At 44.3% G+C, this 26,311-nt stretch overlaps 1 protein-coding gene across 2 annotated transcripts in view; it reads right to left on the bottom strand.

Annotated features, from left to right (window-relative positions):
* LOC144595370 (ETS-related transcription factor Elf-1-like) overlaps positions 1-26,311 on the bottom strand; it is a 126,932-nt gene that overhangs the window by 21,500 nt on the left and 79,121 nt on the right. For both annotated transcript variants that reach the window (XM_078402811.1, XM_078402812.1), the window contains 2 exons: positions 11,519-11,626; positions 9,101-9,277 (listed from right to left, as the gene is read on the bottom strand). In XM_078402811.1, coding sequence (XP_078258937.1) covers positions 9,101-9,277; positions 11,519-11,626 — 285 coding nt within the window. The remainder of the gene's footprint in view (positions 1-9,100; positions 9,278-11,518; positions 11,627-26,311) is intronic.

Genomic DNA, 26,311 nt, shown 5'->3' with positions numbered 1-26,311 from the left:
GCTATAGTGATTTATGTCCTCCCAAAGACTAATACACAATTCTGCCATAACAATGTGTTTGATATTCAGCAATACGACCAACACAAAAGTAAGATTGTGCCTGTTTTCAGACAAAGAAATCTGTTTAAGAGAAATGCCAACAGCCCTACATATAACAGGTAGATTCAAAGCAGAGCATTATTTCTTTACACCACACACAGCATAGCACTAAGAAGCAGTTTTCTTTGACTATCAATCAGATTAGGGGTGAAAGCCTCTGGTTCAATGGTACAAAGTTTTATTCAAGTGCGACTTCTGAGACCATATTCGCATACGAGTGTAAATTGCAGTAAGTTATTGTTATTTAACCTTTAGTTATGACTAGACCAAGTGGACCCATTGGGCCCAAACCTCTCCTGCAATGGTGCAGCACCCTCGCCTCCTCCCCTCTCCTCCTCCTCCCCTCTCCTCCCCCCCCTCTCCTCCTCCCCTCTCCTCCTCCCCTCTCCTCCTCCCCTCTCCTCCTCCCCTCTCCTCCTCCCCTCTCCTCCTCCCCTCTCCTCCTCCCCTCTCCCCTCTCCTCCTCCCCTCTCCCCTCTCCTCCTCCCCCCCCTCTCCTCCCCCCCTCTCCTCCCCCCCTCCTCCTCCCCTCTCCTCCTCCTCTCTCTCCCCTCCCCCCCACCATCCCTCTCAACCCCCTTATCCTCCCTCCTCCCCACTCCCTCCTCCCCACTCCCTCCACCCCCTCCCTCCTCCCCCTAGGAGATAGATTTAAACTTTAAAATGTGAATAACTTAAAAAATATAACACCAATTTCAATGAAACTTCTTCCATTAGCACCAAAGGGACGACGGTGAGTAAGATGGGCCTAAAATTGTTGCTCTATCGTGTACCGTTTTGGCTGTAGTTCAGGAACAAACAAACAAACAAACAAACAAACGAGAGTTTTAGTATATAGAAGATATATAGATGGGTTTTGTAATTATTTAAGGTTCAAGTAAAAAGTGACTTTTACCACAATTTCCATCAACACAATGTCTAAGTTTAGTCACATGTTAAAATGCACTTCACCGTTTTGTACTAAGGACAAAAAAAATTTTTTTTGGTAATGCCAGGATTTCATGCAAAAAAAGCCATCTTTCCTCATGATCCTGATTATCTTAAACTCCCCAGAAAACATGCAACTTGAAAAATTTCCAAATTCATTAAAAGGGCTGCTGGGAGGAAGTTTAGTTGGCATGGGATGGGAGAATGTAGTCACAAGGAACTGCAGGTGCTGGCTTACAAAAAGAGGGATAGTGCTGGAGTAACTCAGCGGGTCAGGGAGCATCTCTGGAGAACACGGATAGGTAACATTTTGGGTCAGGACCTTTCTTCAGTCGGATTGTGGGGGAGTGGTGGAGGAAGCTGGAAGAGAGGAGGCGCAGGACAAAGAGCTTGACAAGTGATAGGTGGATACAGGTGAGGAAGAGTTTTGATAGGCAGATGGCAGGACGAAGGTCAGAGAAAAAAAGAGAAACTGATGTACAGAGATAAGGAGAAGAAAAGATGTACAGAGATAAGGATTGAAAAATCAGAATTGTGAAGCCAGAGGTTAAGTGGAAGGGGAGGGTTAAAAGGGAGGAACATAGATTGTGTGGAAGATTACAATACCACAAATGGATTGAGCAGATCAACAGGGGATTCAACTAAACTAAGGCAGGGCAGCCAAGGAAGTCAAGAGAATTTTGGCCTTATTTGACATTGATACAGTGCTTAATTTAATTTGCCTTCAAAATGGAGCAAACCACTCATATCCATTTTTATGCGAGAGAAAAGGTAATGTACTAACTGAAGTGGGGCAGAGTTTTGCACCTGGGCTTTTCAAATACAGCACGGCAAGGGAAAGTGGTCAGAAAAACACAACTCTTGTAGAAAAATAACACCCACTCATCTTCCATTCCTTTGGGCGAAAGTAAAACGAGTTCACAGGAACAAATCGAGAGCTTTGGAATTGCATCTTAGCGCATTGAAGATATTTACAGTTTCACATATATCTAGCGGAGAAGGCTACAAGAATGGAGCAGAAATCAGAAACTGGGAGGATTTCTATGCAAGGATGACCATTTTCAGATTGCTATATCAGAGGAGATGTAGGCCAAAAAGCTCAGCATAGATGAATGATCCGGTTTGGTGTGGTATCTCAGCTGCACGGAGGCAGAGAGGAGAGCTCTTCAGCGGGTCGTTCATAGAGCTCAGAGGACTATCGGAACACAGCCACCAGCCTTGGAGGGCATCTACAACACATGATGCCTCAAGAAAAGCCACCAGCATCTACAAAGACTCTTCACACCCCTGCAACAGTCTGTTCGAACTTCTACCATGGGGCAGACGAATCAAGGCCTTCTACGCCCACACCTCCAGACTCAGGAACAGCTTCATCCCCAGGGCCATAGCTGCTATGAACCGGTCCTGCTGAGCCGGATGGTCACATCGCACAGTGAACCGGCACAGATCTGCTTGCACTTTATTCTGTTTTAAAACTGTTCTAATTTGTTTCATTTGGGTTGTTTAAATTAATACTGACTAGCTAATTGATTTATTGCATCGTATGGGAGGCGCATTCCCAATCTCGTTGTACCCCTGTACAATGACAGGCGATTCCAGCAGCAGCCATGAAGGCAATTAAAATCAGAGCATGAACTCGGAAGAGGGGGTGATAAAGCCCAAGTCAAGTACTTATGTTTGGATCACATAAAGGAATAATGGATAATTTTCAGTAACATCAGCACCACAGTCATGCTGATTTAAGTGGTCCTACATGTTGGTGGAAGTTCTTAGCCTATTAGAAGGGGGATCCACTTGAAAGTTATAACTATTTTATTCTATAAAAGTAAGGTACACCTATAAACAAGGTTAACTAAACGCAAATTCGTAGAAAGAGACGCTAATTTTGCTGCATAGCTGCGGATGCTGGAATCTTGAGCAGAAAACAAACTGCTGGATGAACTCAGTGGGCCGCCAAGTTCCTCTCCCCTCAACTCCATCCAAGGACCCAAACAGTCTTTCCAGGTGAGTCAAAGGTTCACCTGCACCTCCTCCAACCTCATCTATTGCATCCGCTGCTCTAGATGTCAACTTATTTACATCGGCGAAACCAAGCGCAGGCTCGGCGATCTCTTCGCTGAACACCTGCGCTCGGTCCGCATTGGCCAAACTGATCTCCCAGTGGCCGAGCACTTCAACTCCCCCTCCCATTCCCAGTCTGACCTTTCTGTCATGGGCCTCCTCCAGTGCCATAGTGAGGCCCACCGGAAATTGGAGGAACAGCACCTCATATTTCGCCTGGGCTGTTTGCAGCCCAGTGGTATGAACATCGACTTCTCCCACTTTAGATAGTTCCTCTGTCCCTCCCGTCCCCTTCTCCTTCCCAGATCTCCCTCTATCTTCCTGTCTCCACCTATATCCTTCCTTTGTCCCGCCCCCCTGACATCAGTCTGAAGAAGGGTCTCGACCCGAAACTTCGCCCTCTAACGTGTCCAACCCCTTAATAATCTTATACGTTTCGATAAGATCTCCTCTCATCCTTCTAAATTCCAGTGTATACAAGCCTAGTCGCTCCAGTCTTTCAACATATGACAGTCCCGCCATTCCGGGAATTAACCTAGTAAACCTACGCTGCACGCCCTCAATAGCAAGAATATCCTTCCTCAAATTTGGAGACCAAAACTGCACAGTACTCCAGGTGCGGTCTCACTAGGGCCCTGTACAACTGCAGAAGGACCTCTTTGCTCCTATACACAACTACTCTTGTTATGAAGACCAACATTCCATTGGCTTTCTTCACTGCCTGCTGTACCTGCATGCTTCCTTTCAGTGACTGATGCACTAGGACACCCAGATCTCGTTGTACGCCCCCTTTTCCTAGTATCTAGGCCCTATACTCGTAGAAACATAGACAATAGGTGCAGGAGTAGGCCATTCGGTCCCTCGAGCCAGCACCACCATTCAATATGATCTTGGCTAATCATCCAAAATCAGTACCCCGTTCCTAAGCGCTATATTTAACTCTCTCTTGAATACGTGTTCAATAAGTTGGCATCATACAGCTTTTCAAGAGACACAGCGGCTGGCATCATAGGTAGCTTGACAGTGATCTGTCCCGTAGAAACCTGGAGATGAAGATATGAAAGATGACAGCAAAAAAAAAAAAAGAAAAAAAATACAATCCAGGCATTTTTGTGCAGTTTAGTAATGGACTGGAATTCCACAACGTCGGTACAGTTCAACCCTTGCCAGCAAGAAGGACTGGCCCAGAGTTTCCTGGCTCCCTGCCCAGCCCACCCTCATTTTTAATGAATCTTTCAGTGGAAAGTACCTCCAAGGGTGGCTTCACCGCAGCAAGAGGCAAAGTCAGTGGATATTTTTAAGGCAGAGATAGATTCTTGATTAGTATGGGTGTCAGAGCCTATGGGGGGTAGGCAGGAGAATGGGGTTAGAAGGGAGAGATAGATCAGCCACGATTGAATGGCGGATGGACCGAGTGGCCTAATTCTACTCCTATCACTTATGACCAAACAGGGTGATGGATCTTCACTGTGAATAACATCACATGGATCTAACAGAATAAGCTCAATCCACTGAAAGGCTGAGACACAGTCGACCAAGCCCCAGAACCTAGTCTCATGTTTTTTTTAAAACAAAAAGTGTACACTTCAAAATGTTCTCGCAATATTCAATTCAAAAAATAAAACAGGAATGATAAAAATGATTTAAAAAATGCATCTTATTATCTTGTAGAAAGAATGGATTACAAAAAGAGTGCATTAGATCCATTGAAGGTATTTATTCACAAAATGGAGATCTGCTGAATTACTCCAGCATTTTGTGAATAAATACCTTCGATTTGTACCAGCATCTGCAGTTATTTTCTTATACATTAAATCCATTGGAAAGGTTCCATCCATTATTTTGATGAATATCCTTCCATACCTTTATGACTATCATTGAAAAAATATTTTATTTTATCTGGTTTCACTGCTTGCCCTTCAAATTCAAGTGTGACACAAAGGAGTTGAACAGGCAGCAACACCATTATCTTGCATCAAGTTATTCACAATATGAAATGGCAAATTTTAATTATGAAAAGGTCAAAAGGAGAAGTCAAACAATGTCCTGTGAGTGGATCTACTTTCACAATTGTGACAATTCCATTTATAACATTCAATTAGCCAGATAATGAAAATGCAAACTAAGTCTCTGTAACCTTGTTTTCAGGATAGAAAAAACATGATTCTCTGCTTGAGATGAGAAAACATTGGGAAAAAAAATTCCACGATAAGTAGTCAATTCGAAATTGTTAAGAGTTACTTTAGAAGATAGAGAAAGTGCCTCACCTAAAGTTATCCACAACCTTTGGACACCTCAAACCACATTTCAAACATTTAAAATGAAGTCTCTGGTGTACTGTAGGAAACTCTTCAGCAAAGGTGACAATAGTAAGTTGTTGGCATGTTGGTATGTTGCGAATGGTATGTTGGCATTCATAGCGAGGGGATTTGAGTATAGGAGCAGGGAGGTTCTGCTGCAGTTGTACAGGGCATTGGTGAGACCGCACCTGGAGTATTGCGTATAGTTTTGGTCTCCTAATCTGAGGAAAGACATTCTTGCCATAGAGGGAGTGCAGAGAAGGTTCACCAGATTGATTCCTGGGATGGCAGGACTTTCATATGAAGAAAGACTGGATAGACTCGGCTTGTACTCGCTGGAATTTAGAAGATTGAGGGGGGATCTTACAGAAACGTACAAAATTCTTAAGGGGTTGGACAGGCTAGATGCAGGAAGATTGTTCCCGATGTTGGGGAAGTCCAGAACAAGGGGTCACAGTTTAAGGATAAGGGGGAAGTCTTTTAGGACCGAGATGAGAAAGTTTTTTTTCACACAGAGAGTGGTGAATCTGTGGAATTCTCTGCCACAAAAGGTAGTTAAGGCCAGTTCATTGGCTATATTTAAGAGGGAGTTAGATGAGGCCCTTGAGGCTAAAGGGATCAGGGGGTATGGAGAGAAGGCAGGTACAGGTTACTGAGCTGGATGATCAGCCATGATCATATTGAATGGCGGTGCAGGCTCGAAGGGCCGAATGGCCTACTCCTGCACCTATTTTCTATGTTTAATAGACCGGTTTCACACTAATGTATTGCACCAATGCAAAGTTAGTAACAGTGGGAGCACCCTGCTAAGAAGGGCGAAGATGCACTTCTGAAATTCGATTCTATTAGGCAGAACACAGAACAGGACAGCACAGGAGGAGGCCCTTCGGCCCACAAGGTCTGCAACCCCTCGTTACTGAGGTCTGAGGTCCCCACTTGCTTTAAAAGGGCATCAATAATACATGTGCCCAAAAAGAGCATGATGACATGCCTCAATGACTACCAACTGGTGGCGTGAATGTCCGTGGTGATGAAGTGCTTTGTGAGGTTGGTTATGGTGCATATCAACTCCTACCTTAGCAGGAACCTACTATTGCCTACCACAATAGTTCAAGAGGGAATGTGATCTTGCTCGCTCTCCACTGGACCACTAGGACAATAGAAACACCTATTCTTGCTATTGAGGGCGTGCAGCGTAGGTTCACTAGGTTAATTCCCGGAATGGCGGGACTGTCATATGTTGAAAGACTGGAGCGACTAGGCTTGTACACACTGGAATTTAGACGGATGAGAGGGGATCTTATCGAAACATATAAGATTATTAAGGGGTTGGACACGTTAGAGGCAGGAAACATGTTCCCAATGTTGGGGGAGTCCAGAACCAGGGGCCACAGTTTAAGAATAAGGGTTAGGCCATCTAGAACGGAGATGAGGAAAAACCTTTTTCAGTCAGAGAGTTGTAAATCTGTGGATTTCTCTGCCTCAGAAGGCAGTGGAGGCCAATTCTCTGAATGCATTCAAGAGAGAGAGAGATAGAGCTCTTAAGGATAGCGGAGTCAGGGGGTATGGGGAGAAGGCAGGAACGGGGTACTGATTGAGAATGATCAGCCACGATCACATTGAATGGTGGTGATGGCTCAAAGGGCCGAATGGCCTAATCCCGCACCTATTGACTATTGTCAGGCTGTTGGCAATCAACCTCTCCAAACTTGTTACCAAGCTCAGGGAACTGGATCCCTTTGCAGCTGGATCCTTGACTTCCTCATCAACAGCACACAATGAGTTGGCAGTAGCACCTCCTCCTCGATAACCATCAACACCGGGGGCAACTGGAAGCTGTGTGCTCAGTCCCCTGCTCTACCTATGCTATACCCATGACTGTACGGCCAGACATAGTTCAAACTCCATCTTTAAATTTGCTGAGGACACTTCCGTCATTGGATGAATTACAGGTCATGGTGAATCAGAGTACAGGTTATGATGAATCAATCATCCGATTACATAGTGCCAGAACAACAACCTGGCCCTCAATGAAACCAAGGAGCTGATTGTTGACTTTAGAAGAGGAAGGCAGACGATGCATAAATCCATCTTCATCACCGACTAGCGATGGAGAGTCAACAATTTCAAGACAATAGTCTGAAGAAGGGTCCCGACCCAAAACATCACCTGTCCATGTTCTCCAGAAATGCAGCCTACCCCCTCCCCCGAGTTATTCCAAAGCTTTGTGTCCTTTCTTGTAAACCAGCGTCTGCGGTTCTTTGTTGGAACAATTTTAAAGTTCCTGGGTGTGCAGATCTCAAGATCTGTCCTGGAACCAGCACATGGATACAATTATAAAGAAAGCCCGTCAATGCCTCTACTTCCTGAAAACTCTTCTGCACCCTTTCCATATCCTCACTGTCTGAAGCGACCAGAACACTAATACTCCACTGTCATGGGCCTCCTCCAGTGCCATAGTGAGGCCCACCGGAAATTGAAGGAACAGCACCTCATATTTCACCTGGGCAGTTTGCAGCCCAGTGGTATGAACATCGACTTCTCCAACTTTAGATAGTTCCTCTGTCCCTCTCTTCCCCTCCTCCTTCCCAGATCTCCCACCGTCTTCCTGTCTCCACCTATATCCTTCCTTTGTCCCGCCCCCCTGACATCAGTCTGAAGAAGGGTCTCGACCCGAAACGTCACCCATTCCTTCTCTCCCGAGATGCTGCCTGACCTGCTGAGTTACTCCAGCATTTTGTGAATAAATCGATTTGTACCAGCATCTGCAGTTATTTTCTTATACTCCAAATATTGACTAACCAAAGTTTTCTAATGCTGCAATATGACTTCCTGCCTCTTATACTTTATGCCCTGGCCAATGGAGGTAAGCATACCATACATCTTCTTTACCACTGCATTTACTTGCTTTCCCGCATTTATGGAGCTATAGAGATGGAACCCCAGATCTCTTAGTAGATCAGTGTTTTAACGTTATTTTCCATTAATTATATACTTTCTCCTTGCATTTGATTGCACAATGTTTTTCGATACAAACAGTAGTGATAGTATTTGGCACCACAATCACATGAAATATTGTGTCCACTATCGTCCGCAGTGGTAAACGGAAGTGGGCAAGAACCAGGAGGGATAACTCCATCGCATCCTCTGATTGGGAGAGATTAGTAACTCACCTGCATGAACCAATAATCTTGCATCTGATTATGGTCCACACAAACGTCAACCAGATTATTACGTTTAGGCAGCCTGGCTGCTATCAGGCAGACAAGGCTAAACATACACCACAGTGGCTTCAATTAAACTTTCCGATTGCATTGGGACAGACTAGATTGAAGCTCAGTTATTTGACAAATTAAATACCAGCAAACAGGCCAAATCCAATCTACTTAATTAATTGACAAAATGCTGGAGTAACTCAGCAGGTCAGGCAGCATCTCGGGAGAGAAGGAATGGGTGACGTTTCGGGTCGAGACCCTTCTTCAGACTGATCAGACTGACCCTTCTTCGGACCCTTCGCATCAGTCTGAAGAAGGGTCTCGACCCGAAACGTCACCCATTCCTTCTCTCCCGAGATGCTGCCTGACCTGCTGAGTTACTCCAGCATTTTTTGAATAAATACCTTCGATTTGTACCAGCATCTGCAGTTATCTTCTTATACTACTTGATTAATGTGCATTTTGAGGAGCCCAATGCAGGCTCGATGACAGACTTGCCTTTTTTTTTTTTGGTCTGTTCCATTGAATTGCTGGCCATCTCCTGCTGGACAGTCTCCTCTGTCAATACAATCTCTTCTGCATTCTCCACCACCTCAGGAACTCCATCTTCCCTCACAGAGATGTGCGTGAAGGGAGCCGTGATCACCTCACTCACTGATGGCATGAACACATGAGCTGGCATTTGGGAACAAGGCAAAATGAGAATCAATTAATATCACATCCAATTTGTACTTCAGTAATACTTGAAAATAATAAGTAGAATCTCCCCTAATAAACACGCCACAGCTAATTGGACGACTGTGCTAAAAGGGTACCGGGAACAAATCGAAAAATATTGTGGCATTGCCATATTGCTCAAAAAGCACGATTCACTCTGCAGATGTAGAGCTATTTTAAAATTCCAATAATTTGTTCCATGCTACCCAATGTAGGTGCGTAAACTTCCAAGGATCAAGGAACAGCCCATCTCGTTGGCCTTGTAAGAGTATCTGACAAAGAGTAGCTCTCATCTCTTGTTTGTCATCGTTCAACCCCTGTCGTTTTTCAATAACCTGACCAAAAGATTACCGCGGCACGGTAGCGCAGCGGTAGAGTTGCTGCTTTACAGCGAATGCAGCGCCGGAGACTCAGGTTCGATCCTGACTACGGGTGCTGCACTGTAAGGAGTTTGTACGTTCTCCCCGTGACCTGCGTGGGTTTTCTCCGAGATCTTCGGTTTCCTCCCACACTCCAAAGACGTACAGGTATGTAGGTTAATTGGCTGGGTAAATGTTTTTAAAAAATTGTCCCTAGTGGGTGTAGGATAGTGTTAATGTATGGGGATCGCTGGGCGGCACGGACTTGGAGGGCCGAAAAGGCCTGTTTCCGGCTGTATATATATGATATGATATGATGATATGAATATCAATAGTTATCTGGGATTCGTATGGACTTGGTCATTTGGATATTGAAAGCATATTATATGCGTACAGAATACAAGGAAACAAATTGCAATTCCGCATTTCGATGGACGTCTAATTTCACCTCATCAGTGAAACACAGTAGTGATCATCCTTGTGTTGTCAGAGCTCGTTCCATAATGACTTCTGAACATCACAATGCCATTGGAAAACATGCAGTTTGCTCATTCAGAGCACAATTGAGATGTTTACCTTGGTAATCTGTGTCAGATGGATGCAACAGAAATACAGTGACTAAAACCCTTATGCATTAGCAGAGAGGAGTTGGACATGAGAAATTCAGAGAACAAAGTAGTGATGAACCAAAGTAATGGTTGAGAGCAGTTCAGAAAGTGGATTAGAGAAAATACCACACCTATTCATGGATAAGATTTGGCCCGAAAGGGAAATCTCTACAGCTAATTGTGCACAGTTACGTGTAGGACCGTAAACAGAGTTGTAGGAGTATCTGAAGATGATGGAGGAAAGGAAAAATAAGAATCAATTACTACCACAGCTAATTTGTACTTCTTGGAAATAATGGTTGGAGTCGGGACAGGTGATGGATCCCCAACTGTTCATCACCTGGCCTCCTCTTGAGTGAAGTTCTGTGTTGAAATGTTACACATTAGTGAATTGGGGAGAGGGAAAGACATTTCCAGATTGATCTGTAATGTTGAGGCAATATGACCAAAATATAATGTAGGTAAGTGACAACTTAATGGAGGAACAAAATTGAAAAATCTACAGCTCCTCTGTTGCTCTTCTGCACAATGGCACAGCTAGACGAGTTACTGCCTTATAGCTCCAACAACAGTCCTCACCTCCAGTATTATCTATGTGGAGTTTGCTTATTCTCCCAGTAACTGCATAGGTTTCCTCTGGATGCCCCTCATGTACAGGAGTAGTAAAATATGGGGATAATTGATGGGAATGTTGGGAGGATAAAATAACAGTGCAAATAGGTGTTTGTTGGTTGCCATAGACACTGCGATGGGCTGTATCACTATGAATCTAGGTCTGATGCTAGGAAGTCAAGTTAAATATAAGATAACAAGGTCCAGAGGACATAGGTTTAAGGTGAAGGGAAAAGATTTAATGGGTATCTGAGGGGTAACTTTTTCACATAAAGGGTGGTGGGGTGTATGGAACGAGCTGCCAGAGGACATAGTTGATTCTGGGACTATCCCAATATTTAAGAAACAGTTAGACAGGTACACGGATAGGACAGGTTTGGAGGGACATGAACCAAATGCAGGCAGGTGGGACTAGTGCAGCTGGGACATGTTGGCCGGTGTGGGCAAGTTGGGCCGAAGGGCCTGTTTCCACACTGTCGCTCTATGACTCTATATCCCTTGTAATACCAAGCATCGGTAATCAAGTTACTATGGACGGCCTTTGTTATTAATCTATTGTTATGCCATTGCCAATCTTCATGATTAGCAAAATGTATAGGCAGCATTGAACTGGCACTCACCTATCCTCCTCTCCTCCATGGCAGGGGTGGGTGAGTCCATGTTGAGCAGAGCCTCAGCTGCCTCAATTGTTTCCATTGACTCATCTCCATTCTGACAGGACGCCTCCACTGCAGTCAATAAAACACAAACACAAAGTCATGATCACAGAGCTTGACATCATTCTGACATAAGACATGCATAACAGAGTGAAGCTGCAATCTTTTTCTATATTACTATATTTTCTATATTTATCTATATTACAAAGTTTAATAAAGCGATAAACATCTGCGTGCACAGACATCTGCCTGAATATATCCCATTGTCAAAGGAAATGGTACACTGAATAATTCTGCTAATTTATTTACTGTTTTATTCAACAAGCTAGATTAAAGTGCCCGTGATCCAGTGAACCTGCTCACATGGATGAGACTGTTTCTGAGTCTGAAGAAGGGTCTCGACCCGAAACATCACCCATTCCTCTGCCCAGAGATGGTGGTGCCTGGCACGCTGAGTTACCCCAGCATTTTGATCCTCTATCTTCTGTGCTGAATGACTATGAACAAGGTCTGCTGCTTTTTCTTCAAAGCACTCGTGTAATTTTCCCATCAAAGTAATAGATTATTAAAAATCTCTCCATGAAATTGTCAAATACATTGACAACACCACTTTCATCAACTCATCCAACATTTTTAAACAAGGAGACCAATACACAGTATTTCAGATGCGATTCACTAATACTCTCTATTACAGAATCATAGCCTTCCGCCTTTTGTGCGCAGTCTCGACCCCAGAATAATAACATTTGGTTGACTTTCCCCATTACTTGCTGCATTTACACATGTCCATTTGCACCCTACTTGTACCGGGCAAAGAGATGTCGAAAATGAGAAAATCCTGCCATCACCCCCTGACATTCAATGGCATTACCATCATCTCCATTCTGACAGGAAGCTACAGGAGATCCCTTTTCCCTGTGGCTATCAAATTGTACAACTTCTCCCCCTTCTGTCGTGGGGTAGACTGACTCCCCTCCCCTCCCCCCCCCCCCCCCCCCCCCAATCTTTGCACATGCCCAATTCTGGACTTTCCACTCGCCAGTTTAATTTCATGTTTCATGTTTCGTGTTATGGATGGATTTAAGAGAGAGTTAGATAGAGCTCTAGGGGCTGGTGGAATCAAGGGATATGGGGAGAAGGCAGGCACGGGTTATTGATTGTGGACGATCAGCCGTGATCACAATGAATGGCGGTGCTGGCTCGAAGGGCCGAATGGCCTCCTCCTGCACCTATTTTCTATGTTTCTATGTTATGTTTTATGACTGATGACAGACCAATTTCCCTCCTAGGATGAATAAAAGTTTTATTGTATCGTATCACTGAATCCCCACTATTAATATCCTGGGGGTTGCCATTCACCAGAAATTTAGTAGAGGAGCCATAAACTTGTCGTGACTACAAGAGCAGTCCAGAGGTCGAGAAGTCTGAAGTAGGGTCTTGACCCGAAACATCACCTATTCCTTTTCTCCAGAGATGCTGCCTGTCCCGCTGAGTTACACCAGCTTTTTTATGTCTATCTATGAACAATTAAATGCCAGCTCAGCCTGTGAAGCCAACATTGAATGAATAAATACTAATACATAAATAGAAAATAAATACGAATCTTTGATAAATTCACATTATACTAGTGTCGATCATTTGTCAAATGGGGAATAACCCACAAACTTCTCTTGAATATATGGTAGGGCGAACATTTTATATTTGTCAACAAGTAGTTTTTTTAAAAGATGCAGACAATTAACCTTCACCAGTTTCTTTGGCTGGTGACTTTTGCCTCCCGCAGTGCATGTGACGTTCACGCGCGGTAAATATTGACAGTGGGAAGTCCAGTGTATCTCGATAATTCATTCATTTATTGTAGTTATAGATTTGAAAAAAATTGCAATTCAAATTAGACAAATTTAAATTAAAAAATCACCAGTGTTCAGACATTAACTGACCTTTATTGAAATGTGTAAAATTTATGATCTGCCGACTAAAAATTCAATGCGGTTTTTTGTGCTGCCTACAATCACCATCTGGGTCAATTTTGTGAGACATTTGTTGTTATACAGCTGCCCTTGGTATCATGCTATCCAATAGTAAATTCCAATCAGAAACTATTGCTGCCAACTTCCTATAAATGCAACACAATGTTATAAGATTCCAGTCTTTCAATTGAGTTCAGCAGAGCTGAATGCAGAATAAATTTTTAACCTGTATCCCTTCACAAGCATGGTATCTCTTTTGTAGTTTAATCAGTTCAATACAAAGCGTCAATGGCAGTACCTCAGCTAAATATGACGCAACAGTAGAGCTGCTGCCCTACAGCACCAGAGACCCGGATTCGATCCTGACTACAACTGCTTGTCTGTACGGAGCCTGTACGTTCCCTCTGTGACCTGCGTGGGTTTTCTTCGAGATCTTCGGTTTCTTCCCACACTCCAAGGACATACGGGTTTGTAGGTTCATTGGCTTGGTATAAATGTAAAATTGTCCCGAGTGCTTGTAGGGCAGTGATAATGTGTGGGGATCCCGGGTCGGTGCGCCAAAGGGCCTGTTTCCACGCTGTATCTCAAAACTAAACTAACGTTTTTTCCAGGAATTGAGTCGTGCCTCAAGTCATTCAATTGGGAGCATTGGATGGGGTGACCTTTGGATCCATTTCTCCGAGATTCATGCTCACGTCAAGGCAGGCCCTTTGCTGGCTCAGAATATACATGCTCCACAGTAAGCTCAGAATAATCCTCTTCCCCATGAGCTATTTGACATTAGAGACGTTTCAAGAACAGAGGAGAAAGTAGACATTGCTCAAAGCACATTGCAAAAATGTAAAATAATTTTCTTCAATAGCATGTCTTCCTCTTTCTGGAATATTGTCATCTAACACAATTGGAGGGAATACAGCGTAGGTTCACCAGGTTAATTCCCGGGATGGCGGGACTGACGTATGATGAAAGAATGGAGCGACTTGGCTTATATTCACTGGAATTTAGAAGGATGAGAGGGGATATTACAGAAACATATAAAATTCTTAAGGGATTGGACAGGCTAAATGCAGGAAAAATGTTCTCAGTGTTGGGGGAGTCCAGAACCAGGGGCTACAGTTTAAGAATAAGGGGTAGGCCATTTCGGACTGGCATGGGAAAAAAAAACCTTTTTCACACAGAGAGTTGTGAATCTGTGGAATTCTTTGCCACAGAAGGCAATGGAGGCAAATTCACTGGTTGTATTCAAGCCTGTCCTTCATATGACATCGCCCAGACTTGCATCCGACCACACATCGACGCTGCTCTAGCTGAGGTTTGGAGCAAGCAGCCAACAACCAGGATGCATCACCCATGGTCAGCCATGACCGAGGGGGGCCTTAGATTCAAGAGAGAGTTAGATATAACTCTTAGGTCTATTGGAATCAAGGGATATGGGGAGAAAGCAGGAACGGGATACTGATTTTGGATGATCAGCCATGATCATATTGAATGGCGGTGCTGGCTCGAAGGGCCAAATGGCCTACTCCTGCACCTATTTTCTATGTTTCTATGACATGGCACCAAATCTACCTCAAACGCATTTTCAAAATGCAACCAAATGCTAGGTCATTTCACTGCTGCAGAAAACAACACCAATTACCAGGCGGGAAATGTTTGGCAGCGTTGCTCCCGTCGTTGAGTAGCTAATTAGATTTTGAGAGTCTGATTCTCACTGACCCCATTTTGGGGTCTGGGCTATGCCAGGTCAAGTTAGATTGGCGACTAGATTCCCATCATCAACCAATACATTACAGCCCCGACCAAAACAACATCAAAAACTAGAAGAGTTCACGAGTCTTGAAATCAGAGATTAAAGCCATCCCTCGGAAGAATCAAACACCATTTTTCTGCCATGATTGTCATCAACCATAGATGCAACACAGTTGCAGCTCCATTAAAACATTTCATTGTATTTGTCAGAAACTATGTTTGCATCAGCGTTGAAACTAATTAAAGTTTCCCCTCCACTGTTAGGTTTATTGTCTTATTTATCTCTACCCTCGTCACCAAGTGTGTAACATTCCCAACCTACTGGTCCTAAAGCACACCTTTCAAATACAAGGAAAACAGAAAGATTGTAGTCATAGTCTACGAAGCAAATCCTTTTTTTTTAGTTTAGTTTAGAGATACAGCGCAGAAACAGGTCCTTAGGCCCATGCCGACCAGCGATCCCCGCACACTAACAGCATCCTACACACACTAGGGACAATTTACACGCACACCAGGCCAATTAACCCACATATCTGCATGTCTTTGGAGTGTGAGAGGAAACCGTAGATCTCGGAGAAAACCCACACAGTCACGGGGAGAACGTACAAACTCCATACAGGCGGCACCCCAAAGTCGGGATTGAACCCTGGTCTCTGGCGCTGCAAGCACTGTAAGGCAGCAAATCTACCACTGCGCCACCGTTCAGAAGAGTTCCAACCACATACATTATTTTTGAACACATCCAGTTTCTCTACCTCTCCCCTATTGTAGCAACATTAATAACAAATGTTTTGTTGGAAATGATTGATAGAAAGTATTTATTGCCTCAATTCTGTTGATATGGGCCCATTGCCCACATGGCCATTCTTTCAAGCTTAACAGAGTTATATGTGAAAGAACCATCCTGTTATCCTGAAGCATTCTGCAGATAACAGTGCGGCACGGTGGCTCAACGGTAGAGTTGCTGCCTTACAGCGAATGCAGCGCTGAAGACTCAGGTTCGATCCTGACTACGGGCGCCGTCTGTACGGAGTTTGTACGTTCTCCCCGTGACCTGCGTGGGTTTTCTCCGAGATCTTCGGTTTCCTCCCACACTCCAAAGACGTACAGGTATGTAGGTTAATTGGCTGGGCAAATGTAAAAATTGTCCCCAGTGGGGTGTAGGATAGTGCTAGTGTGCGGGGATCGCTGGGCGGCGCGGATCCGGTGGGCCAAAGGGCCTGTTTCTGCGCTGTATCTCTAAATGTAAAAATCTAAACAACAAGAAGGCAATGGATTGAGACTGTTGAGAACTTGATCCAAGGACCTTCTTGGTGACTGGAGGCTGTAACTACCTAGTGACAGTTGATATCGCAATAGAGCAAATGTGGCAGTAAATGCATGATTAAAAGCAACTCCATTTTTGACAGGAAGTTGGCACTTTAACGTGAAGGAAGTTCTCTAACATTGCATCTAACATTGTCTGCTGAAACATCTGCAGAAAATATCAACGGCAGCTTTCTAAATACAGCACGGTACCTGCATCACCTAGAGACTCAAGAACAAACAGATAGCATGTCCACTTTGGATGTCCAAACTACTATAAACTGCTTATCTGTACAGTTTGATCAAAAAGGATCACTAGCTTTTATCCCCAGAGGATGAAACACAAAGGTGATCAGAGAGCAGCATTCTAGTTCCACAAAACCTTACATTGATCCCATTCAGTATAAACACTTAGTGACAAGCTCCACTGCAAGGGAGCCCAACTGGAGAGTATTGATCAGAATGATCCCACGCTTTTTGAGGACAGGTTGCGTTAACCTAGCTTAGATTTGTCCGCTTAAGGTTGACTGGTGATCTAACAGGAGTGGGTAGACGTAGAGAAGTTAAGTGCATAGATCATAGAATAGTACAGCACAGGATCGACCCTTCGGCCCACACTGTTTGTATAGAACATGGTCATGAGATAGGAGCGGAATTAGGCCATTCGGCCCATCAAGTCTACTCCGCCATTCAATCATGGCTGAGCTATCTCTCCCTCCTAACACCATTCTCCTGCCTTCTCCACATAACCTGACACCCATGCTAATCAAGAATCTATCTATCTCTGCCTTAAAAATATCCACTGACTTGGCCTCCACAGCCTTCTGTGGCAAAGATTTCTACAGATTCACCACCCTCCGACTAAAGAAATTCCTCCTCAATAGTCAATAGTCAATAGTCGTTTATTTGTCACATACACATAAATGTGTAGTGAAATGAAACATTACCCGCAGTTCAACAATAAGACCAATAAGAATAATCAATAAAAATGCAATAACACACACAATCATAAACTAACACCAAACAAAAGAAACATCCATCACAGCGAGTCTCCTCCAGTCACCTCCTCACTGCGATGGAAGGCCAGAATGTCTTTTGTCATCTCCTTCCTAAAAGAATGTCCTTTAATTCTGAGGCTATGGCCTCTAGCCCTAGACTCTCCCACTGGTGGAAACATCCTCTCCACATCCACTCTATCCAAGCCTTTCACGATACTGTACGTTTCAATGAGGTCCCCCCTCATTCTTCTAAACTTCAGCGAGTGCAGGCCCAGTGCTGTCAAATGTTCATCATATGTTAACCCACTCATTCCTGGGATCATTCTTGTAAACATGGTGCTTTGTTAAACTGATCTCATTTGCCTGTACATGATCTATAACCCTCTGTAGACACAAAAAGCTGGAGTAACTCAGCAGGGCAGGCAGCATCTCTGGAGAGAAGGAAAGGGTGACGTTTCGGGTCGACACGATTGAAAAAGGGTCTTGATCTGAAAATGTCCCCCATTCCTTCTCTCCAGAGATGCTGCCTGTCCCGCTGAGTTACTCCAGCATTTTGTGTCCATATTCGGTTTAAACCAGCATCTGCAGTTCCTTCCAACACATCTATATCCCTCTATTCCTTGCACTTCCATGTCTATCTAAAAGCCTTTTAAATGCTACGATCGTACCTACCTCCATTACCACCCCTGGCAATGCGTTCCAGGCCCCCCCACTATATGTGTAAAAAGAAAATTGCCTCGCATAACTCTATTAAACATTCCCCCTCTCACCTTGGACATTACCCTCTGGTGTTGGACATTTCCATCCTTGGAAAAAGGTTCTGACTGTCTACCCTATCTATGCCTCATCATTCTTTATACTTCTATCAAGCCTTCCAGTGAAAACAAAGTTTATCCAAACTCTCCTTATAGGCGAAACCCTCTCATCCAGGCAGCATTCTGGTGAAGTACCTCTGCACCCTCTCCAAAGTCTCCACATCCTCCCAGGAACTGGACGACCAGAACTGCAAATGCAACCCAACCAAAGTCTTATCGAGCTGCATCGTGACTTCCCGATCTTATACTCAATCCCGCTAGCAATGAAGGCAAACATACCATACGCCATCTTTACCACCCTATCTAGTTGTGCTGTCACCTTCAACGAGCTAAGAATTTGGACCAAGATATCTTTGCACATCAATGTTGTTAAGGGTCTTGCCATTAACTACATACTGGGGATTCCAGAATGGTTGACACAATGGTTCTTACATTTAAACTTCAAAAATGCAATACTTCACCCTTGCTCGGATTAAACTCCATCTACCATTACTCCACCTATTTCTGCAGCCGATCTATATCCAGGTATCTATCTATATACTAAAACTCGTTTGTTTGTTCCTGAACTACAGCCAAAATGATACACGATAGCGCAACAATTTTAGGCCCACCTTTCTCACCGTCGTCCTTTTGGTGCGAATGCAAGAAGTTTCATTGAAATCTGTGTTATATTTTTTAAGTTATTCACATTTTAAAGTTTAAATCTCTCCTAGGGAGGGAGGGGGGAGGGAGGAAGGGGGGGGAGGAGGGAGGATAAGGGGGGTTGAGGGGGATGGAGTGAGATGGGGAAGGGAAGGAGGGGGGGTGGAGGGAGGGGGAGGGGAGAGAAGGAGGGGGAGGGAAGGGCGGGGGGGGAGAAGAGGGTGCTGCACCAATGCAGGAGAGGGTTGGGCCCAACGGGTCCATTTGGTCCAGTAAATCTCTCATCTTGTATGCATGTTTTTATGTATGCTTGTTCCAGAAATACATCCAAAACATTACAAGATAGCGCAAAGATTTTAGGCCCACCTTACTCAGCATTGGCCTGTGGTGTGCAGCAGCAAGTTTCGTTCAAATTGTTATTATGCTTTAAAAGTTATTCACATTTTTAAACTTTAATAAATCGTTCGCACTTACCCCGCCTGTCAGCCGCGCCTGCGCAGTAATACCGTGTTCGATGTTACAATGGGAGGTCAAAGAAGATGGCCGCCCGTCCCGGCATGCCCCGCGCCTGACCTTCCTCCCGTGGGGCAGTGCGGCAGCAGAGAGAAGCTCAAACAAGATGGCCACCAGCAGGACGAACATGCTGCGGCGCCTTGCGTCCGCTCTCCTGCTGCTGGCCGACGTGATGGTCAACCGGGGCTGGGGCGGGTGCTCCCTCTCTCCTTTCTTCTCCCCCCTCGCCCGCTCCTGACCCCGGGGGAGTTTTAACGGCCCAGCAGCCATGCCTGCGCAGCGCGCTCCCACTTGCTCGACTAGGCAGCCGCGCCTGCGCAGTTGGGGAAGGGTTGCCGGGCACAGCGGCCGCTCTCCTGCTGCTGGCCGCCGCGATGTCCCCCTGGGGCCGGGGTAAGTGGATCCCTCTCCTCTTTCCTCTCCCCCTCTCCCGGCCCCGGGGGAGATTCCCCAGCCGCCACAGCCTCGAATATACCCCGGGATCTTGCTGTGCACCTTTGGAGTGGGCAATGCAGGAGAGGTTTGGACCCAACGGGTTCGCGGGTCGTCTAGTATCTTCTAAAAGCTGCCCTTACTGCCTCAAACTCCTCCGATGTTGGTGTCAGCAGCAAACCTACTTACCAACCTATATATATAGTATAAGAAAATAACTGCAGATGCTGGTACAAATCGAAGGTATTTATTCACAAAATGCTGGAGTAACTCAGCAGGTCAGGCAGCATCTCAGGAGAGAAGGAATGGGTGACGGTTCAGGTCGAGACCCTTCTTCAGACTGATGTCAGGGGGGCGGGACAAAGGAAGGATATAGGTGGAGACAGGAAGATAGAGGGAGATCTGGGAAGGGGGAGGGGAAGAGAGGGACAGAGGAACTATCTAAAGTTGGAGAAGTCAATGTTCATACCACTGGGCTGCAAGCTGCCCAGGCGAAATATGAGGTGCTGTTCCTCCAATTTCCGGTGGGCCTCAGGCTTGTGACCTTTCATCAGGCCTGCTTTTGAAACACTTGTTTATTAGTTCAAGCAATCCAGATCTTGGTAGCAGAATCTACTTGCATGTTTTGGCTCAGGCTGCGAGTTTCTAGTGTTATACATGGATGCTTCTCATTTGTCATGCAGTAAGCAGCAGGGGATGAATGTTTGCTCACTGAAGTCCGAGAATTGCAACCAATTCTGAATAAGTTTAGAAAAATAGTTTACAAACACCTTCAGTTTTGTCAGAGTAGTTCTGTTTACATGCTGTCAGCAGAGGAATCATTCAAACTGCTTGATTCTCTGATCTTGTTAAAGCTTGATCCTCTGATCTTGTTAAATCTTTATTTAGCCATCTATATCGCTGCTGGACAACGACTCCCACCCCACGCAGGACACTGTCACTGCACTGAGTAGCTCCTTCAGTGACAGACTCCTTCACCCCAAGTGCGTGAAGGAGAGATATAGGAGGTCCTTCCTTCCCGCTGCTGTGAGACTGCACAACCAGCACTGCTCCCAGCAGACGAGTCAACAATAACAGCTAAGAACACAGGGAAACTGATGACAATTTATGTATCTTTTATTTATAATGAATGATCTCTTGCTATCCACTGTAAATTTCCCCGTTGTGGGACGAATAAAGGAATTTATTATTATTATTATTTCATGAACACATCAGCAGTGAGCCAATAACACAGCAAGCTCTTCACTACTAAATGCAGTCGAACCCGGTTTATTAAAAATTTTCAACAGAAAATTAAAATGAACTACATGCACATTGGCTGGAGCAGCTGTATTTCCCTCTGTATTTCCCTATTTTGAAAATCCAGCGGTGACCAGAAAGACGCTACGAGTCTTTGGAGACGACTCACGGCCACACAGGCGACACCCCGATGACCGTGTGGCGACAGCCTAGTTGCCTGTAGTCGCCTAAAAAATCGCCTAAGTGGGACAGACCCTTAAGCATGACAACATGAAATGTACTAAAGTTCTATTTTAAAACGTTTTTTTATTTATGAATATTAAGGCAGAATATTAATGCATTAGAGAACCATTGTGTTTTAGTAACTTAGCGGGTCCAAATTCATCTCCCACCTTAAGCATCCATTCCTTCCACTTCTGGCACACCGAGCTTGCAGTGTTTGCAAATGTATTCCAGTTACCTGACTAGATTACTTTAAAAAACGCTTCTTAAATGCACCACCTAGAAGGACAAGGTTACCTGCGGCATGGAGCTCCATCATCTGCTGCTTCCCCTCAGATTTATACACCACCCAAAAGTGGAAATATTCTTCTGACCCTTCATCGGTGTTGGCTCTAACTCCCTGTCCAATAGCTCCATGGAAGTATCTGCAGCAAAAGTCCAAGAAAGTACCTCACCACTGCCTTCTCAAAGTAAGTTTTGGATGGGGAATAAATGCCGGCTTCGCCTCAAGAGATCCTGAAGAAACAATAAATACTCTTCCCTCGTTCCTTTCAAGAGTCCTTTTAGATTTTAGATTTAGAGATACAGCGCGGAAACAGGCCCTTTGGCCCACCGGGTCCGCGCCGCCCAGCGATCCCCGCACATTAACACTATCCTACACACCCTAGGGACAATTTTTTTTAAAACATTTGCCCAGCCAATTAACCTACATACCTGTACGTCTTTGGAGTGTGGGAGGAAACCGAAGATCTCGGAGAAAACCCACGCAGGTCACGGGGAGAACGTACAAACTCCGTACAGACGGCGCCCGTAGTCAGGATCGAACCTGCGTCTCCAGTGCTGCATTCGCTGTAAGGCAGCAACTCTACCGCTGCGCCACCGTGCCGCCCGGTAACACACCTCTTTGGCCAAGCGTTCCTTAATAAATCCAAAGACAGCTAATTGGCTATAGGCTACAGTTGGCTGTAGGATAATTGGCGCGGTGTATGTGTAAATTGTCCCTAGTACATGTGCGGGGATCACTGGTTGGTGTGGAATCAGTGGGCCGAAGGGCCCGTTTCCGCCCTCTATCTCTAAACTAAAACTAATTCCTTCAGCTCAATGATTTTTAAAACAGCTGCACATCATGACGTTATTCCCTTACCATGTGTCTGTACACTGTGAATGGCTCGATTGTTATTATGTATTGCCTTTCTGCTGACTGGTTAGCATGCAACAAAAGCTTTTCACTGTACCTCGGTACACGTGACAATAAAGTAACCTGAACTGAACTGACAATTCCATAGCTAGACAGGATGGAACGGAGCGAGTAATTCTTCCACTGATCAAGCTTGCTGCCCATACTTCATAGACAGCTTAAAAGCACACAATCTTTTTCCCTCTTTTGAGAATCAAGAAATAGAGGATACTAGACCAAGTGGACCCGTTGGGCTCAAACCTCTCCTGCAGTGGTGCAGTACCCTGTCCTTCCCCCCTCCCCTCTCTCCTCAACCCCCCCTCCCCTACCCTCCCCCCTCCTTTCCCCTTCTACTCCCCTACCCTCCCCCTCTTCCCCTCCCCCCCAATCCATCCCCCCTCAACCCCCTTTATCCTCCCTCCTTCACCCTCCCTCCACCCCTCTCCCTCCCTCCCTAGGAGATAGATTTAAACTTTAAAATGTGAATAACTTTAAAAATATAACACCGATATCAATAAAACTACTTGCATTATCACTAAAGTGACGATGGTGAGTACAGTGGGCCTAAATTTTTCGCACTATCGTGTACCATTTTGGCTGAAGTTCAATCACAAACAAACAAACGAGTGTTTTAGTATATAGATAGGTTTTAAGAGAGAGGGCAAAGATTTAATAGGAATTCCAAGTGCATCTTTTCCCACACAGACGGTGGTGTTGCCACAGGAAACATTTGAAGCAAGTACAACAACATTGAAAAAAACATTTGGACAGGTACATGGATAGGAAAGGTGATGAGGGATATTGGTCAATGCAGGCAAACAACTAGTGTCAATGGACACCTTGGTCGACATGAATGACTTGGGCCGAAAGGCCTGTTTTCCCACTGTATGACACTGACCAACACTGTTGCACTAGGTAGAGATTGATTTTATCCAATCTCTTTCATTTTATATTCAAGTATTTTCTACTCAGTACCTTATTTTTCTGGAGAAGTGACTTCACTTTTATTGGAAAGAAAACTGCAGATGCTGGTTTAAATCGAAGGTGGACACAAAATGCTGGAGTAACTCAGCGGGTCAGGCAGCATCTCTGGAGAGAAGGAATGGGTGACGTTTCGGGTCGAGACCCTTCTTCAGACTGAGTTACTCCAGCATTTTGTGTCTACCTTCACTTTTATTGGAAGAGGTTGAAGCAAATTTCTGCTGCTTCCAATTTCCCCAATTTCTGAGTGAACTCCCTTTGCTGTATCATGGGCCACGCACAGTGACTCACGTACTTCAACTCCAACAGATTGGCTAATGCCATTTTGTTGATCAATACTCTATTTGAAAGTAGTGACCGAGAGAAAGTATATATTTTGCACTGCTTCAGTGCTGAAGGCACTTAATAAAAATACTGTTTAAAACATACACAATATTTATCAAAGTTAGACACAAAATACTGGAGTAACTCAGAGGGACAGGCAGCATCTCTCGAGAGAAGAAATGGGTGACGTTTCGGGTCGAGACCCTTCTTCTTCAGACTGAATTTATTTTTTCCAATGGCTACTGCCACAATTTTGTTTTCTAAATTTCAAAAACTCAAAATTCTCTGTTTAAAAAAAAAATTAACCGGACATTTATAGTGTTTATCTCAAAACCAGGGTATTATTCATAACCAATGTGTAGGAAGGAACTGCAGACAGAAGAAGGGTCTGGACCCAAACGTCCCCATTCCTTCTCTCCAGAGATGCTGCCTGTCCCACTGAGTTACTCCAGCATTTTGTGTCTACCTTCACTTTTATTGGAAGAGGTTGAAGCAAATTTCTGCTTCTTCCAATTTCCACAATTTCTGAGTGAACTCTCTTTGCTGTATCATGGGCCACGCACAGTGACTCATGTATTTCACCTCCAACAGATTGGCTAATGCCATTTTGTTGATCAATACTCTATTTGAAAGTAGTGGCCGAGAGAAAGTATATATTTTGCATTGCTTCAGTGCTGAAGGCAATTAATAAAAATACTGTTTAAAACATACACAATATTTATCAAAGTTAGACACAAAATGCTGGAGTAACTCAGAGGGACAGGCAGCATCTCTTAAGAGAAGAAATGGGTGACGTTTCGGGTGGAGACCCTTCTTCTTCAGACTGAATTTATTTTTTCCAATGGCTACTGCCACAATTTTTTTTCTAAATGAAAAAAAAACTCAAAATTCTCTGTTTTAAAAAAAACTAACCGGATTTAGATTTTTTTAGATTTAGATTTAGAGATACAGCGCAGAAACAGGCCCTTCGGCCCACCGGGTCCACGCTGCCCAGTGATCCCTACACATTAACACTATCCTACACACACTCGGGACAATTTTTTACATTTGCCCAGCCAATTTACCTACAAACCTGTACGTCTTTGGAGTGTGGGAGGAAACCGAAGATCTCGGAGAAAACCCACGCAGGTCACGGGGAGAACGTACAAACTCCGTACAGTACAGCACCCGTAGTCAGGATCGAACCCGAGTCTCCGGCGCTGCATTCGCTGCAAGGCCGTAACTCTACCGCTGCGCCACCGTGCCGGTAGTGTCTTTCTCAAAATCAGGGTATTATTCATAACCAATGTGTAGGAAGGAACTGCAGACTAAAGAAGGGTCTCGACCCAAACGTCCCCATTCCTTCTCTCCAGAGATGCTGCCTGTCCCGCTGAGTTACTCCAGCATTTTGTGTCCATCTTTGGTTTGAACAAGCGTCTGCAGTTTCTCCCACACATGTATTCAAGTTAAATGAGCTCACTTCTTATTGTTTCAAACATTTTCAAAACAGCATTTATCTTTTTGATCAGCAACGGTGCTTTTCTTCATCCATATATTATGTAACATGTCAACAGCATGATTTGCAACACTACCTTAAGTTATCATAAGAAGCTGAACTAAAAGTGTTGTTGAATTAATAAGAAACTCCAAGCTGGTTACCTTCAATATCAACACAACTGACTGATGAAATAGAGCAGCAACAAAAATAAATCAATAAAAAGATAATTCATTATACAAATGACCAATTACTTGATTCCTCTTCCATAAAAAGCCTTTCAGCCTTTTAGCTGAAATTCTGCCAAATATCTTAACACTCATTTAAAACTATCTTTCTGCATACATTAAACGCAATAAATAGTTTGCTAATAGTATAATTGGATTTTCCAAGATATTAAGGAAAGAAAAATTTGATCAATGAGTCCAGTTTACTATCACAACAGAAGCAGAAATGTGAGAGGTAGGATACTCAGCTCTAATCAACCACCCATTATTTTGGCAGACACACTCTTCTTCACACACTGTGCTAAGTTTGGAAACTTACGTTAACATTAGTTCACTGTACATAAATGGAGATGTACAGGAGGAGTTTAGCAGGCATGCCAGCACATCATCATCCCACTTCCCCATTGGAGAATCACGCAATTCCTTTATCTTGTGCATCATTTCAGCATTTGGAATACTGCGGTGTACTAATGTGAGAAGATTTTTTTTGTCTGGTCTGGAAATAAGACTTCAACTTACACTGGAGAAGAATTGGAAAGCTTTATTCTTAGAAAAAAAACCTGCAGATGCTGGTTTAAAATCGAAGGTAGATACAAAATGCTGGAGTAATTCAGTGGGTCAGGCAGCATCTCAGGAGAGAAGGGATGTGTGACATTTCGGGTCGAGACCCTTCTTCAGTCACGACCCGA

The sequence above is a fragment of the Rhinoraja longicauda genome, chromosome 7 (genome assembly GCF_053455715.1).
Source record: "Rhinoraja longicauda isolate Sanriku21f chromosome 7, sRhiLon1.1, whole genome shotgun sequence".
In the NCBI taxonomy this organism is placed as follows: domain Eukaryota; kingdom Metazoa; phylum Chordata; class Chondrichthyes; order Rajiformes; family Arhynchobatidae; genus Rhinoraja; species Rhinoraja longicauda.
The sequence above is the reverse complement of the archived record's forward strand: the minus strand, read 5'-3'. Positions and strand labels throughout refer to the sequence as shown.